The sequence below is a fragment of the Dioscorea cayenensis genome, chromosome 14 (assembly GCF_009730915.1).
Source record: "Dioscorea cayenensis subsp. rotundata cultivar TDr96_F1 chromosome 14, TDr96_F1_v2_PseudoChromosome.rev07_lg8_w22 25.fasta, whole genome shotgun sequence".
Taxonomy (NCBI): domain Eukaryota; kingdom Viridiplantae; phylum Streptophyta; class Magnoliopsida; order Dioscoreales; family Dioscoreaceae; genus Dioscorea; species Dioscorea cayenensis.
Window position 1 is genome coordinate 18,369,985 of NC_052484.1, and position 18,473 is coordinate 18,388,457.

Below are 18,473 nucleotides of genomic sequence, written 5' to 3' on the forward strand. Positions count from 1 at the left end.
GAAGACATTGAATTCTTGGATGAGATATTGGTGAGGAGAGAGCATATGTCTTATGTCATCCAGAATAGGATCAGAAGGGTCATTTGGACGTTTGTTTTCAAGTCCAACATACGTTCCATAAATTTCCTATATGTTTTCTTGTATCTATATATGACCTTCATGTTTTTGCATGTGTTTTTGAACAGCTTCAAGGAAATTGACATCTTTGTTTTTGCTTTTTTTCTTTTTTTCTGTGAGTTCAAAAGAGAAAAAAAATTTCAGAGTTATATATATATATATATCTCATATTGTAATTTGATCTGAAATAGGATTTGGTTTGAGAACAAATTAAACTTCAAGAGCTTGGATCTGAATATCTTATGGTGAGAAACATAATGAAAAGGGATAATTTCTAGTTTATTTGTTATTCAAATTTTCATAGATAATTTGATAATTACTGATATGCACTTGTTTTTTTTTTTACTTTATGTAGTTAAATTGAATCAAAGACTGAAACAATTTCATGATTTAATTCTGGTCAAACATGTATAAAATATTTTTTTCTTCACATTATAATAATAATAATAATAATAATAAGACCGTGAGAAATCATCAATATAAATCCGTGAAAGGTGACGTTGATTAATATACTTTGAGATCACACTGTCCAATTCTTTTGTCTATTTAATTAATTATTAATTTTTTAAACACTATTGACTAATTTTTATCAATAATAAATCTATGTAAATTGGGGAGCGTTAAAAGGGCAGAATGGACTAGATCCTATCCACTATATTATTATTATTATTATTATTATTATTATTATTATGTGAAAATAAAAAAAATATATATAATTTTTCCTCTTGTTGATGAATCCTTACATTTCATTTGATTTACTTCAATGTGACCTTTTTAGTAGATATATCTTAAAAGTCTCACTAAATTTCATTTATATACAGATCGTTCATCTAAATTTAAGTATTTTTAAAAAAAGTCTTTTTTTTCTGACAACTTATTAGTTGATGACCCTCAGTTTTTTTAATAAAAATATATAATATTAAACGAAAAAGTTAGATATTAAATATCAAAAATAAATATTAAACAAAAAGGTAATATATTAAATGAAAACTTATATGGTTACATATAAACGCGCAAAGTTAAATGAAAAAATATACTTATTAAGCGGGAAGTACATGTTGTAAAATACAATAAACTGACTGAGTGAGCTGCGTTGTTGCAATGACCGAAAAGAAGTAAACTAAAAAAGGAGGGACTTTCTAGAAAATTTAAATGACGGACAGTTTGTCTGGAAAGTTTTGAAACTTTTCAAGGACTTCTAATTAATTTTTCCATCTTTTAATGAATATTTGTAACCGTTTTTTGTTGCAGCACAATAGGGAAGAAGAGAAGAACAGGGGAGGAGAGGAGAGGATAAGAGGGGAAGGAGAAAGATAAAAGAAGAGATTAGCAAATATTCCTTGCATTTTCTCATTCATTGTACCCTCTTATATAGGGAATTTCTAGAATCATTGTAACCACTTTGCCAGCTAGGCATTTCAACAAACATGATATGTGCCTGGACAATTCCTCATGGGCTATACCTTTTTCTTACAACCACGACTGCCTGAATTACAAGTCATTCCATTATATTAACTAATCATAGTACTAATTATCCCACTAATTAGCTAATTACGATTTCATTACTCCTCCTCATTTTGGCACGAAATCTTTGAACTGTCCACCTCGGACTCCTTTGCTGCTGCGCTTGCTCCTCCTAATAGTCGTGGCATCATCTTTAGACCCTGCGCCTGTAACAATTGCCCCGGCCTCTTTTAAGACCCTTGTCCTCAAGGGTAAAATAGGGAAATTCTGCATGAAAATCCCTGATATCTTCCCAAGTGGCATCAATTGCGGACTGATCACCCCATTTGACCAAAACCTGGGAAAAAACTTTGCCCTCTTAATAATATCTCTATACTTCAATATGGCGCTAGGCGTTAACAGTGGTTGCTGATTGATGAACTCCTCCGGCAGTGGATGAATGTCACCGATGGGGTCGCCAATAAACCTCTTCAACTTAGAAACATGAAAGACATTATGTAACTTGGCGGTGATTGGGAGATTTAAACGATAGACCACCTCGCCTATCCTCTCAATAACCTGAAACGGTCCAAAGAATCTCCTTGATAGTTTCTGAGATGACCGACGGGCAATGGAAACCTAACGGTAAGGTTGTAACTTTAACCAAACCCAATCTCCAGATTGGAATTTGACGTCAGTTCTTCTAGAATTCACTTGATTGCGCATCCAGTGTTGGGCACGGCTCAAGTTTTCACGTAATGCCATGATAAGGTCAGTGCATTCCCTTAATAATTCATCAATGGTAGCCACCGAGGAGGTGCCAGTAAGGTAATCTGTCAACGAAGGCAGTGCTCGACCAAACACTACCTCAAACGGTGTCATCCTAATTGCTGAATGCCAGGACGTATTGTAATATCATTCGGCCCACGGCAAAAATCTAGACCATGATTGAGGATTGTCGGCGGCAAAACACCTAAAATAATCTTCAAGGCAACGATTAAGCACCTCCGTCTGGCCATCAGTTTGTGGATGGTAGGCACTACTGTGAGCAAACATGGTGCCCTGTAAGTTGAAGAGTTCAGGCCAAAAGCTACACATAAACACAGGATCGTGATCTGAAATAATTTGAGCAGGAATGCCATGTATCTTGATGACCTCTCGTACCAAAAGCTCTGCAACTTGAGGGGCGGTGAATTGTGGTCCCAAAGCAGCAAAATGAGCATGCTTGGATAATCTATCAACTATGACTAGAATAGTTGTTTTCCCATTGGAAGGAGGCAGGCCCACGATGAAATCCATTGACACTAAATGCCAAATTTTCCCTGGGATGGGCAGAGGTTGCAACAAACCTTGTGGGGCTTTATTGAAGGGCTTACTTGTTTGACAAACTGTGCACCAAGATACAAACTCACGAACAAAATGCCGGAGGTCTGGCCAATAGAAAACTACTACAATGCGCGCGAAGATGCGTTGTATCCCCGCATGTCCTCCGGTAGGAGTAGTATGAAATTCAGCTAATAACAGAGGTTGAAGAACTGAATTTGCTGGAATCCATACTCTTTCCATTGAACAGTAGCACACCGTTACGGGACTATGAAATTGGGGTGAGCCCCGGGGTCATCAGTCACCAAGGCGAAGAGCTTCTCTGTTTCTGGATGCGTGGCATATTCTTTACGGATCGCATCCCTATAAAATGGGTTGAGGACTTGAATTGGTAAACAGGGCATGGTATGAAACACCATCCATACGCGACAGGGCATCTGCCGGCCCATTGAGAATTCCTGGTTTATACTCAATATCAAAGTCATAACCCAACAGTTTGCAAAGCCACCTCTGCTGCTCAGGCGTTTGGATGGTTTAATGCAATAAAGAACAAAGACTCTGATGGTCCGACTGTATGGTGAAGCGTCGTCCGAGCAAATACTGGCGCCACTTTTTTACTGCTTCCGTTATGGCAAACATCTCCCGTGCATAAGTAAAGCCAGCCTGCATTCGTGCAGACAACTGCTTGCTAAAATAAGCTAGGGGATGACCCCTCTGCATCAGAATCGCACCTACGCCTGTACCGGATGCGTCGGTCTGAATGATAAATGGTGCATTGAAATCTGGTAATTGGAGGACAGGCGTGTGCATCAATGCCTCCTTTAATGTTTGGAAGGCACGGGTAGTGGTCGGAGTCTATATAAAGGCGTTCTTGTGCAAAAGCTCTATTAATGGCGATGCCAGTGAAGCATAATTAAGAACAAAACACCTATAATACCCACAAAGCCCGAGAAATCCACGCAAGGCTTTCAGTGTTGTAGGAACGAGCCAGTCTTTGATTACCTGAATTTTTACCGGATCGACAGAAACTCCCTTGCCCGACATAATATGCCCCAAGTATCCGATAGAAGTGCAACCAAACTCGCATTTAGAGAGCTTGGCGAACAACTGATGAGCTCGTGGGCGAGTAAAGACATCACGGAGGTGAGCCAAATGTGAATCCCAATCCTAACTACAGACAAGAATATCATCATAAATGATCAATACAAACTTGCGAAGTAATTGCCTGAATGTCGAATTCATAAGGGATTAGAAGGTTAACGGCGCATTAGTCAAGCCGAAAGGCATGACGAGGAACTCATAATGGCCTTCATGATTTCGGAATGCCGTCTTCTCCACATCATTTGGGTGAATTCGGACTTGATGATACCCGGCTCGCAGATCAAGCTTGGTGAAAATTTGGGAAGCGGCTATCTCGTCAAGCAGTTCCTTGACCGTAGGGATCCGTAAGCAATCCTTCACCGTCACAGCATTCAATGCACGGTAATCTACACAGAACCGCCAAGTGCCATACTTCTTCTGCACTAATAGCACTGGTGAAGAGAAGGGGCTGGTACTCGGTTGTATGATTCCATCGGCTAACATCTCACCAACCAACCGTTCAATTTCAGACTTCTGAAAATAGGGATAGCGGTATGGTTTAACATTTACCGGAGCTGCTCCCGAGGTTAATGGGATACGGTGGTCTTGTTCCCTGATAGGAGGAAGGCCCGTTAGAATGTTAAATATATCTCCAAACTGTTGCAGAAGAGAACAAAACTCATTGAGGAAGACGATGGGGCCATCTGATCCAATGGACGGACTTAGCTTTGGATCCTTGGATTCGATCGTCAATTGATAGAATTGGGCTCCTGTTGGTTCAACTTTGCGAAGGGACGCAGATCGCACCATTTTAGATTGAGGGTGAGTAAGGGCTTGTAACTTGATCCGATTGCCTTGGAATGTGAATTCCATCCAAAGCCTCTCGTAATCAAAGAGAACGGGTCCCAACTGTAACAACCACTACACGCTTAAGACCACATCTGCACTGTAGATCGGTAATAGAATGAGATCAACGGTGAAAAGTGCTTCTCCTATCTTCAGCGGTACACCAGAACATTCTCCTCCACAAGTAAGTGCATCACCATTGCCGACGGTAACACGCAGGTGAGAAGATGGTTGCACCACCAATTGCAGTTGATCGGCGAGACGACTCTGGATAAAGTTGTTTGTAGACCCTCCGTAGATCAACACCATGACGGCTTGGCCATTGATGGAACCAGCGAGTTTAAGGGTTGAGGGTATGATCTGGCCCATCAACGCGTGAAAGGAAATACAAGGCGTCTCCTGAGACCAATTCTCATCTTGATGACCATTAATAAGAGCAAGCTACATATCCAGTGGTGGCGCATCCTCTGGTGAAGACGAATCTTCAGATTCCTCCATTAAGCATAGAAACATAGCCGGATTACACTTATGGCCTGGAATAAATTTTGAATCGCAGTTAAAGCAGAGGCTCTTCTCTCTCCGAGCTGCCATTTTCGCCGGTGAGAGACACTTAATCGGCAGCTGGACCGAGCGCTGAATTGCTTGTGTTGGAGCCGGTGCCGACAGCTGAGGAACAAATGGGTGACTCACGGCTGATCGTGCTACAATGTATTTATCCTCTACCAGCTTCGCCATTCCAACCGCATTGTGGAGATCGGTTGGTTTCAAAATATATAGCTCGCGCTGGATCTCCTCCTTCAAACCGGAGAGAAAACAATTCAGTAGACTCCTTTGACTCAATCCGGTCACCTGAGTGGGCAGATACTCAAATTCATGGAGGAACGCTGTGACTGTGGTTATTTGCTTGAGCTTGTAAAGTGATGCTTCATGATTCACAAATGAAGATGGCCCAAATCATAATTCGAGTTTCTGGACAAAATCATCCCAGTGAGTGAGTTGATCGGTGGAATGAAGCCACTGAAACCACTGTCGTGCAGCACCCGCCATGTAGAATGCAGTGATAGCCAGTCGTTGGTTGGCAGGAATCTGGTGAAATAGAAAATAATGGTTGATCTGGAACAACCAACCTAGAACATCGTCACCAGAGAAGAAGGGGACCTCAATCTTGGGCAACTGGGGAGTTGAAATAGACAAATTAGAATGGAGTGATGGTGGAATTAATGGAGAAGAAGGATGTAGTGAGAGGATCGGATTCGATGGAGGCAAGGGAAGTAAAGATGGTTGTGTAGATGTGGATAACAAAGGAGATGAAGAAGAGGGTGAGGCCTTTTCCAATTGCTGCAATTTCACTATCATCTCGGCCATGACTGTTTGTTGGGTCGCCATGGAGCTCCGGATGACGTCAAAGGATTCTGAATGCTGTTGAATTGTAGAGCAAAGGGAATCGAGCTTTGTAAGGACGAAGTTGTGGCGGGTTAGCTGCTCGGCCATCGAAGACAGTTGCTCATCAACTGCGCGTGCTCTCGTCATCATGCCGTCCGTCACGAACTCATTGAAAGCACCAAGTTGTTGCAATACAATAGGGAAGAAGTGAAGAACAAGGGAGGGGAGGATAAGAGAGGAAGGAGAAAGATAAAAGAAGAGATTAGCAAATATTCCTTGCTTTTTCTCATTCGTTATTCCCTCTTATATAGGGAATTTCTAGAATCATTGTAACCACTTTGCCAGCTAGGCATTTCAACAAACATGATATGTGCCTGGACAATTCGTCATGGGCTATACCCTTCTCTAACAACCACGACTGCCTGAATTACAAATCATTCCATTATATTAACTAATCATAGTACTAATTATCCCACTAATTAGCTAATTACGATTCTGTTTCTCCTCCTCATTTTGGCACGAAATCTTTGAACTGTCCACCTCGAACCCCCTTGCTATTGCGCTTGCTCCTCCTAATAATCGTGCCATCATCTTTAGACCCTGTGCCTTTAACATTTTTTCTTGCATTATATGAAATTTTAAAACAACAAAATATCAATGGTTATAAAACCAACAGGTCAATTTACTATGTGGGTATATATATAAACTAATGGGATCTCAGGAAGCCTAATATAAAAATTTGTAAATGAAGGAGAGGTTAGGGGTGTAATTGATCGAGCTCGAGCCGTGTAGTAGTGAGTTCGAGCTCGAGCTCTACTGAATATTCGGTACTCAATACTTGGCTCGGGCTCGATCGAGTATTCATTTTATAGCTTGAACTCGACTTGGTACACAAATCAAGCTACTCGAGCTCACTTGACTAAGCTCAAAAATGCTAAACATGACCAATAACATTATGCTCGAGCTCGAAAGTTTTTTCCCGCTTGATTTTCATCAAATAAATCTAATATTATATATATACATATATGCTCGATTAGACTCACGAGCACTCATGTCAAGTATCACAATACTCGAACTCGGCTCGCTCAACTACTCGAGCTTGAGCTCGGCTCGACCGCGACCGAGCTGAGTTCAAATTTTCACTGAGTCGAGCCCGAGTAGCTTGCGAGTAGATGTGTAAGCTTGCGAGTAAAGGTGTATCATTTACACCCCTATGAGAGATCATCTATTTTGATGTGGGCAGTCACATGAAAAAACAAGTAATTATCGTTACAAAAAAAGATATATTCATCAAAAAAACTATTAATTTATTGGCATGATTTTTGTGTTGTGTTTGTATTTTTACAACAAATTTTAATTTCAATACCTATGCACTCCCTATATGGTTTATTGATTATATATATATATATATGTTTTTTATATTCCTAATTAAAAAAAAAATCTCCCATATTGATAATATTTACAATTTCTTCTAATGTTGGTCAATAAATTAAAAAATTCTAAAGAGAAAAGTTTTTGTACGTTGTTACATATTTAAAATAAATAAGATTTAGAAGGTTATATACACAAATATAAGAAAAGTGAAAAAAAAAAGTCAACTAATACAAAAACTATTTTACTCATATATGAAAAAAATGTTATGATAAAAAATCAAATAATTTATTTTTTTTATCAAGTAATTATGTAGGTGTCAAACCGTCTTTTAATCTATTGACATTAGATCACCTATATAAAGTGCTTGTATTTTTATCGAAGAGATGGATTTAAACTTTAACCTATATGGAGTAAAAATATAGATAAATTAAAAACTCTACATTTAAACACACTCCTATATATTTCCTATGGTTTTAAAAAAATAATCATTGACTTATTTAACGATAAGAGTGAAGACATTCATGTGGTTAAGTGATCAAATTAATTAATTAATTAATTAATTAATTAATTAATTAAACATATAATTCAAGGATAAAAATAATATTCTGTAACTCAAGGGATCAATATGTACATTCAACATTGTTTAGGGCCTAATCACAAATTTCGTTACCCATCGCCTCGTGATTCGCAAACATAGTGGTTATATCCGACGGTCATAAAATACTCGAAATTCTATATACTGAGCCCAACCAGAAACACGAGCTTAATAAGCCTCACAAAGAGTTCCAAAAAAGGATTGCGAGCAATCGATCGCAAAACCCTCGTCGCGATCTCGAGCGCCAAATCGAGGCCTTTTCTTATCCTTCATTGCGGTCATGCTCCAAATTTCCTTCTTGATTTTTCTAGGGTTTTGAGATTGGATATGGCTGCTGTCATCGGGAAGCTCACCATCATCATCGGAGCAGGTAATTTTTCTTTTTATTGTTTGTGTTTTTTCATTATTTTTTGGGAATTAGGGCTGTGATTCTACTTAAATATCTATTTTTTTTTAATTCTTGTATATAACTTCATTAGATTTTGTTGGTTTGATTGAATATGTTTGTTTTGTTTTGTTCTATTTGGTTTTAGTTTTGATGTGATTTTATTAATTTGATTTGTGATTCCAGATGTTTGATTAAAAGCTTTTGTCATAGTGTATTGTTTGAAATTTGGAGATTGAATTAGTGTAGTATTTTGGGAAATCCCTTTACTTAAGTTTACTTCAATAGCTTATCGATTTTGTCTAGATTTTTCAGAAGCTTTGATTTTGGCTTCTATGATCGTAAGCTGCAAACTATTCATGGGGAGATATTGAGAGATTTTTTTTTTTTTTAATTTTTTATAAAGAAAATCGAGTTGGGCTCTAAGAAGGGCAATGTTTTACGGTTGTGTATAAAGCCCTAGAACCATCTTTATTGTATGACGATTAAGAAGTCATGAAGAGAAAGAAGACATAAACCTTGGTAATTTTTTTTAAAAGCGTATTATTTACTCTGAGAAACGGGAGATTTCTTATTTTTCATATTTTTTTTTCTAACTATATTCTACTTTAAAGAGATAATTGGAGTGAATAAATTTGGATATTTCTAAAACTAAGCTTATCCTAGTTTTTTATATTTTTTTGTTATTTTTTAAATATTTAAAATAAATAAATTTTAAGCATACCAGTCTAGACTGTCATTATCCGCGAAGCACTGAGGGTTCTTAGAATGGTTGGGATTTCAAAACTTTTGGGTTCTTAAATCTGTCATGCGCTCTTGATCCTTCATCCAAGTTATGCTTCAAGGAGTCTTTTTGATCTCATATTGGTTATGGCGGTTGCTGCCATAGGGAAGCTCACCATCATCATAGGAGCAGGTTCTTTGCATTATTTTGCCTTTTTTTTTAATTGATTTGCTTCTTTGATTGAATGTTTCTCTGATTTGTATGATTGGGTTTAGTGATATGATTGGTCCTTCTACATCTTTAATTGAAGACTATTTGAAGATGTAATTTTAGCAGAGATACTTTAGGATGTAGCGATTTGATTCCATCTATGCCTTAATTAGCAGAGAGATCATGAATAGCGCAAATTGTGAGATTCTATCATTTATAGATCATGATGAGGTGACCGCTGTCAATATTTTGGATAAATATGAAAGAAACAAATAATTGCAGTTAAAATCTTGTCTAGGCTATGAAGCAAAATATATGTTTTAGAAGGGGTAGCCAGACTGTTTCCATTTTATCCAGTCGAACACCCTTCTCCTCTGGTATATTGGCATTTGTGATGTGATTCGTAGTCCTTCTGCTAATTTAATATGTCCCTATTGATATATTCAAATAGAAAATCTTGAGCTTCTTTTGCTTTCTTAATGGCGTGGATCAGATATTAAAAGGGATTGCTCAACACCTATGCATCAACTCCTTTAAATTTTTTTTTGTCCCTAGAACTGCTTGTTTCAGTCATCTGTGTGACACCCACCACGAAGGATCAACTTAGAAACTTGTTAGGGAGGGGCTCCTCCTTTGAATAGCCCAAAAAAACTCTTAAATAACTTTCCTCCAGTTCACTTGCACAGCTGTTTGATTAAAAGGCATCACTAAATTTATTCCTGGATTCATTTGTTTATTAATAATTGCCTTGCAGGAATAGCTGGGACTGCCCTTGCAAAGGAAGGGCGTTTACCTGATCTTACTGGCTTTTTTTCTGGTGCTTTGAAGGTCTGGACTAAACTTTGCATGTAGTTTTATTGTTCCTTAATTCACTAATTGATTAATTTTCAAAGTGCCTGCGTTCACTTTTTGATTAATTTTCTTGCATGCAGCTTGTAACAAAGCACCTTCATCTGGATAAAGATAAGCCTTCTTCAACTGTCAAACAACAAAATCACACGATCTTAGCTCAGGTTTGCAGATTGCTGCTAATTAATTTTCAAACACACAGCCATATACCTTTTTATCTATGGTTGAGCCTTCCAAGTTTCTTATTTCCAGTTCACAGCCACATGCTTATAAATGAAATAGTTGATGTGATTAATTTTTTTCCGCAGGTTAATATTCTGAGAAAGGAGCTTGAACGCTTGTCATCATCAAGATCTGTTACTATAGTTACTGGTACCGCATCTGGTAAGAGTTAATACTCGTGCTAAATTGTGTCCCATGTTCTGTTTTATTTGCAATGTTTGGTATAGATGTTTGTATGCATAGTACATCTTGCATGCTGGTATTAATCTATTTTAAGAAGTATCATTGTGGTCAGTTGGACTTTTTATTGGTTATTATTATTTTGAATTTGGTCTATTGTGCTCTGTGATCCAAACTTCTCAAGAAGATTTTTTTTCTTATCTGGAAAGCTTATAATAATTCTTTAGCAACAGAATGTTTGATCTTAATGAGCTCATCTTTTATTGTTGAACTTAGTTGCATACCTTTTGTTTATTTTCAAATTTCCTGCAGTTATTGTAGAACATGAATTGAACTGAACCTCAATTGTTTTTCAATTTTTGCAGGTTCTGGTGCTTTCAAGGTGAAAACTATAATTGCTATTGGAGTTGTGGGATATGGTTATATTTGGTGGAAGGTGATTTTTTTCATCCTTTGCTTCCTACAACTGCTGGGTGTTTTGGAAAGATAGAACTATATGATTCGAGCTGTTTAACTTGTTGCTCTTCCTCTACTGTCATGACATGTCAGACACAGGAGTGTATGGACTTAGGAAAACCTGCTGTGACGCTGTCATAGCTGCAATTTTTAGAAGCTGTCAAATAGTAGCCTGTTGAAAAGTTGATAACTTGACACAATAATGTTGCACCACTTGTGTTCCATGCATACTTTTCAATTGATATGTTTGCATAGTTTTTTTTTTTTGGCATATGCCAATTCTTTCCAGTTATATGTCTTTATCTACTTCTACCTTTGAAGTGAGAAATCTTTTTGAAGACTTAGTTTTCCTATCGTTGCTGAGTAGTTGTCACAAACAATACTTTGATCATAACTATGAGAAAAATATGATTATGGCTAATTTGAGCATTTATCAGGGCTGGAAGCTATCTGACATGATGTTTGTGACACGTCGTGGTCTCACCGATGCTTGCTCAGCAGTGGGCAAACAACTTGATCATATTTCATCATCAATATCTGTAAGTTTTCATGAAAAGCTACAATTTTTTTCTTTCTTTGTGAAGCATCCTTGTTCACAGGAAGCCAAATGGCATTATCTTTTTATTGTTCTTTATTTTTACCTAAATTTTAGTTGATTAATTGTGCTATTCACTAATTGAATTGTGATTTTCATTTTGTAATCCCGTGTTATGATTGTAAATGAATATAAAAGGTTTGTATCATGGAGTAAAATGAGTGAGCAAAATGATTCCTTGTTCATGGTAAAACATGCTACAAATCACCCTAGTTATTTGTGCATTTTGTTGGTTAACATGGTATTGACCCAGTTAGTTGTTGAAAGGTGACTTGATTATGTCCAATACTTGTCTGTTGTAAGCCCAAACCTTCAAACTCTGCACTGAGTATCTGTCAAGCCAACTGGTCACTTGTCATCTGTAGGTACTTCTTGGCTTTCTTGTCACTAGCTATGCATGTTGATGCAGGTTTCCTTGTTTGAAACATAATTCACCTTTCAAATTCACTATATTATCTTCTAAATGAAATTCAAAGAAGCCTCTGATTACCAGACTTTTGCTTCATATAGATGTATTATAATCAGCATCTGTATCTATGTTAGTGATTATTTCTGATTTATTTTCACATTGCATATAGTCCATTGTTGATTGTTCCTTAAACCTCAAAGTTTATGTACCGTATAGTTTTCTTTCACATGGATGAGATTTACCATATGAGAATCGTGGACTAGCTTTTGAAAAGGGGAAGACTCATGTTACTTTAGTGAAAGTTCAATGTCTACGTGAACCACTAGTCCTTTGCTAATTAGTGCTGGATATATTTAGCTGAAAGGAGTTTTAAAGCGATTTCAGGCATGTGCTGCTATGGGAGTTTCTCAATTAAAGCGATTTCAGGCATGTGTTGCTGTGGGAGTTTCTCAAATTTTGAATTGGTCGGTTGATGTTCAAGTAGCTTAAGGCACACATAACTTTAACTCCTTGGATTTTTTGGGTTAGATTTGTTTGAATGCTATTAGGTTGAGTTTCTTCTTTTTAAGGAGAATCTGGAGAGGGCATAAAAATTTTTTGGGACTTGTATAGTGAGCACCTCTATCCATTAACCGCATGGCGAAAAGGCCTTCATTTGTAATGTGTCTCTCCAAATGTTGTTGTCAATGAAATTGGCAAGGTACGGACTAAGAAATTCTTGATAGATTTATTTCCCTCCAGCCTCTTTCTTGTTAGTATAAAATTCTCCTCTGACAAGCTTTTATAGTAAGCTTACCTTTCAGGTTTGAATCTAGTCAAGCTGTTTTTGGCTTTTCTTTAGGAACTTTTGGATCCAGCAGTCACAAGAAAGTTGATTGATTTATCCAAAGCAATGTTCTTGTTTATTGACCATTTTGGCTTATTTGCAGACTGCAAAGCGTCATTTATCATCAAGAATTGATCGTGTGGACTGTAACTTGAATGAGTCTCTGGAACTCACTGCAGCCACCAAAGATGAGGTTATAGAGTTCTCTGAACTATTTTTATTTCATAAAACATCTATGTATATTTTGCAGTACAATGTTCACGTGCATTGATGACAAGCAGGTTTCCAAACTACATGGAAGGCTTACTGGGTTCCATGATGAATTTGAATCAGTACATCAAGCTGTTCAGACACTGGTAAAATTATTGCAGTAAACAGCTTTGACAGTTTGATTATATGTGCAAATAATATTCTGACTCTCAGTTTCAAATTCGATGTCATTCAGGAGACAAAACTTTGTCGAATTGAGGGGAATCAGGTGCCCTGTTAAGTAGAATTGTATAATTGTGATTTGGAGCAAGTCATCATCATCAACATCATCATCATCATTACTATTTTGTTTTTAATTTTGTGTTCTTTTTTGTTTGTTCTTTTGCCAACTAACTGAATTTTACTATTTTTTACCAAAATAAAATCTCAGGATTTTACTGCTCGGGGAGTGTATCACCTTTGCCAGTTTGTCCAGGGTTTGGAGAAGAGCCGAAATTCAGATTCTATTCAGGTGAAGTGCACTACCACATTTTGGTAGTCTTCTCTTACAGGCTGCACATACTTATATGCTATTAAAAAAAGCCATATTCTTCATGGTGACTTTTAGAAATTAAAATTTCAATGAATCTACAATTGATGAAACTTTAGAGCGGCTTCTTTTCAATACATGTTTTTGATTGGCTTGCTATTTTAGCAAAGCAATTATTGTTTGACAATTGGTAAAACAATAATTGAAGGGTGAATTTTAAAACTATGAACCAGCTTGTGTAGTTTGTAAATTATTAACTATGAACAGCTACTTCTGACTTGTCCTCTTGCTATCTCTTCCAATCACTTCAAACTTCCATGCATCTACTTAATAATGTTAGGAGGGCTTAAGGACAGTTTGGTCAACATTTTTAGAGACAATAGAAGGGCCTTTCAAACTGATGTGGTCTCAGGGGTACTATATGAAATTTGAACATTTGCTAGAGTGGTAGCATAGTAACCAAGGCAAGAAAGAAATATATCTATAAGTGGTGTGTGGGCATAGCACATGGCTAGTTTAATTTTAATAGCTTTGTATCTATGGGTGTGAGAATTGACTTTAGGGATCTTTGGCTTGGGGTGTGCTTGGCATTGCTCTTATGATAGGATTTTTCAAGTAAAGCTTTCAACAAGCAAAGCTTTTTTAATAAGTAGAAATTCTTGGTGGATAATTTTGTTGTTTGGCTTTGTCATGTAAAAAGAGCTTTATATTTTATTATTGTTGTTTAGTTCTGCAAGTCAAAACAAGAGTTGGGTGTAAATTAGTAAACAGTGCATAAAGAATTTTTTTTTTAATAATAAATAAATTTCAAAGATAAGCCAGAAAAATCCAAATATTTTTTTTTAAAGCATAAAATTGTCATCCAAACTAATATGATTAATTGAAAAAATAATATATAATGATATAGGATGCTTTAAAATTTCGTTCTTATCTCTAAGAGTGACAGGATAAATGTTTTCCTTTATTTGATATTTTTTTCATCTTTGGTAATGCCCAAAGTTTTATAAATTTTGGGGTCTGGACAACTACTTTATAAGGGGTTGTGACAGTGTTTAGGTAAATAACCTGAAAAGGTTAAGCTAGTTTAGGAATTAAAATTTGAGTTTTACTTTTGGAAATTGCATCTATGAAAAGTATTAATTTTAAGCTTTGAAGTTAAAAATGGTTTTCCGCATTAAAAAAAAGGTGGAGTCTTTTTAAATTCACAACCAAACATTCATTTTAAGATAATGGAGAACTTTCGATGATCCGAGGCTGCCTTTAAGCTTCTCAAATGTAACACCAAACACACTTCCTGATTTTGGTAGGCTGTTGTTTTAGTGGAATTTCGAATTCAGAATGTTGAATATCTGGAACTTGGTTTGATGTACAAGATGAATGGAAGATAGGAATTACAATCCTGGATTTTGTCTCTGTTACAATTGGACTAAACAGAACATAAGAATTTGGAAATGTTGAATTTTTTAATCTCTTCTGTGATTAGGAAAACGCAATAGAACTCTATACATGATCAACTTAGATTTTTTTCTCTTTTCTCAAAAATATTTGTATGTATGATTAAATGCAACACAAAATAGTTTTCTTTTATGGCACAAGTTGGGCTTTATGTTTGAATCTATGAACACTCAGTGAGGTGTTTTTCCATACACGAATGATCTATTCACATACATTTGAATATTTATGGTTTTGAGTGTTGTCTTACAGATATTACCATCTAATCCTGTTCCTGCTCTTGAACTTCCAGAAGCTATGCATGTCGCAAGGGTAAGTGTGGACCTCATTAGCTTTCTCTCGCTCTATTATATTTGTGTTTTGATGCTTGGGTTGTGGGCTGACTATCTTGGTCTGTCTGGCAGACTGGGTCATTGCCATCTCCGACACCAGAACCATCATCCCCCTCGATTTCTAAAGAGTCTCCAAGGTGGGATTAACTTGCACATCCATAAATTATGAAAAAAAGGGGAAAGAAAAAGAAAAACTTTACTCTGTCATACTTAAAGATATATATATATATATATATTGTGTAGTATCTCTTGGTTCAATTTTGCCATCTTATCCATCAGCTTTTAACCTGGTGACATATCTGATATTCTGTCACATCAATGCTGCTAAGGTTAGGTCTGATGACAGGAAATAGGTGTTGCGTGACTTTTGCTGATGTACTGTTGAATTCACATAAAAATAAATACTGCCAGATACTTCAATCGATTTAAAAATTTTCAAATATCAGCTTATTTGTGTTTGGCATTATCTTCATGTCATTTAAGTCATGCTAGTTTCTTTGCACATCCTCTTTGGCATGCCTTGGAATGTGATAATTGATCTAATAATAGACTGTAAGAACTTGGGTGCAAGTCAAAGGCCAAAAATGATCTTGCTGAGGTTGGAACTTAGGAAATTGAATTTTTAGTTATCTCAAATTATGAATCTGTGAAGTGATATTTCCCTTTTATAAATTCATCATGACATCCTCTGCCTCTTTTGCACCAGGTTCTTCAACCGTCAAGAACTGTGTCAGTATCAGGCATAAAGGTTAGGTCACTACACTGTTAATCATATGTGATAAAAGATGATGACTTTACGTTAGAATTAGAGCTTTTCATGATCTACCATTTACAATTATCCCACATTAAAAAAACATGATTGAGTTATAGTTTTATTAAGTGTTTCTGATTCTTTCGGTGTTTTAGGGCATACAAGATATCTCCAAAACAATGAAAACAGGCAATGCTAGGCCGGCCCCTGAACAAGGAAGTACTTCCGAAGCTCCAAACAGCGGCAGTTCTTCAAACTCCGGACGGAGGGGATCAATCCTTACTCCCGAAGCTCCAAACAGAGGCAGTTCTTCAAGCTCCGGACGGAGGGGATCACTCCTGTCTGGCATTATTTATCTCGCGAGAACCCGCAGCGCTGCTAGCTAGAACTGCCGTACTTTTGTTAAGTCCAAATTTTTGGTTTCGATACGTCGAAGTATTCGTAGCTGCAAAACAGTGAGCATATTTACCAAGACCAATTATAAATACCTAAGCTTTTGTTTTTAGCTGAAAGTAGGTTGAATGAAACACAAGTTATTAGCTCTATCAAAATGTAAAATTTCTAGGATACATTGGTGTTGAGCATGAGACATCAGCATTTTTGTATAGAATTGACATGGTGGTTTTATTTTTCCTTAAAATTTTTTTAATGCTGAAATAAGTCATGCTTATTAACAGAACCAGTTAAACATGGCATCACATGGGTGATGGAAGAATGGAAAAGTTATTTAAATTATTAAGATTCCTTTTCATTCTCCCAGGTCCTTGTTCAGTTCTCATTCAAGCATGATCTTCTCAGTTGTGTTTGATTGATATATTGAGTAGGAACAGTTGTGATCAGTATTATATCATTCAATGGGAATCAATGCAATGATTTTGGTGCATATAGAAAAAATAAGGACGGATAGCCTGTTCATGTTTAGTAAAAGATATCATAATAATGCAATCAGTTCTATTCCAGGAATTTGATTTTATGTTATTTTAATCTAATGGACAGTTCATTGAACAAGAATTCTGTGTCCATTTCTTGATTATAGACAAAGTTGGTACCTAAAAGTAGGCTTTGGGAAGGGAATATAGGTGTTAATATTTATTGAACATGTACATGATTTTTGAGGATTTGGGTTAGGTAGATAAAGATTTGTATTAAAAGTGAATGCCTTTGTATATTGGTAGGTTATTAATGAGCTAAAATTAATTAAATATTTATCATATTTAAATGACCAATAAATAATAAATACACTTCTACATTTATTACAATTTTTTTATTTTACAAAGTAGGTAAGCCACTAAAAGTCAGCAGTCGTGGCACTGGTACAAAATTAGTCAAGAAGATAAACCACTAAAAGTCAGGAGTCTTAGCACCGATACAGAGTTAGTCATCTAAACGTTTATTCGGCCAATTGCACTAGCCGGCCAATTTAATCAAAGGAGTGTACAAGCATAATCGTGGAGTTAATCCCGTAATATGTACTGCACAAGTCTTGTTGTGCAGTACGTGTTCTCACCTAGTATGAACATGAAGTTAATTCATCATACATATTTTTGAGGTATCGATTTTAGATCTATTCCCATATACTAAGAATTTTTTACTGTTCTGTAATATATGTATTCTCACTCAGTATAAACATGAAGTCAATTTCTCATGCGTTCTTTTGAATTATCGATTTTGGATTTATTCCAACACACTAAGGGCCTTTTTACTGCTCGACCTAGAGATCTTTCGCTTTCTTACATAGACATAGACAAGAAAAAACATTGTAATATATTAATCAATAAATATGTTATATACATTTTAAAGACCCGGCCATTTCATTTATTAAAATTGTCGGTAAAACAAAATTAGGTCAAGTCAACTCATGACTTTGATCCAACAATCCATATTACACCCTCTCGTAAAAGAAATAAAACAAAATAAAATATAATAAAGTAAACCGGAAAATTTTGACAGAGGTTATTGTACTGGTAGGTACAAATATAATTGAGATATTTTAATACATGTGAGTCTGCTATGCTGAAGACATTGTCCCCTCTAAACAACACCCAAAGATCCAAACCAGGATGGCACATAGAGACTTCACAGAGTAAGAGAATCCTGATTCCTCACACACCTAACTCATAAGTAGAGCTGTCAATTCGGGCTTGGCCCGCCGGGCCAGCCCGCCCCGCCAATAAAAATGGGC

At 36.4% G+C, this 18,473-nt stretch overlaps 1 protein-coding gene across 1 annotated transcript; it reads left to right on the forward strand.

The window, feature by feature from the left end:
- The first annotated feature begins 8,337 nt into the window (after positions 1-8,337).
- Positions 8,338-16,967, forward strand: LOC120275946. Its single transcript, XM_039282680.1, has 14 exons — positions 8,338-8,531; positions 10,235-10,308; positions 10,413-10,493; positions 10,638-10,713; positions 11,097-11,167; positions 11,625-11,726; positions 13,121-13,210; positions 13,299-13,373; positions 13,463-13,495; positions 13,658-13,738; positions 15,461-15,520; positions 15,613-15,677; positions 16,247-16,288; positions 16,447-16,967. Exons 1-13 carry the CDS (start codon positions 8,489-8,491, stop codon positions 16,284-16,286), a joined length of 891 nt encoding a protein of 296 aa, XP_039138614.1. The 5' UTR covers positions 8,338-8,488; the 3' UTR covers positions 16,287-16,288; positions 16,447-16,967.
- The last annotated feature ends 1,506 nt before the right edge of the window (positions 16,968-18,473 follow it).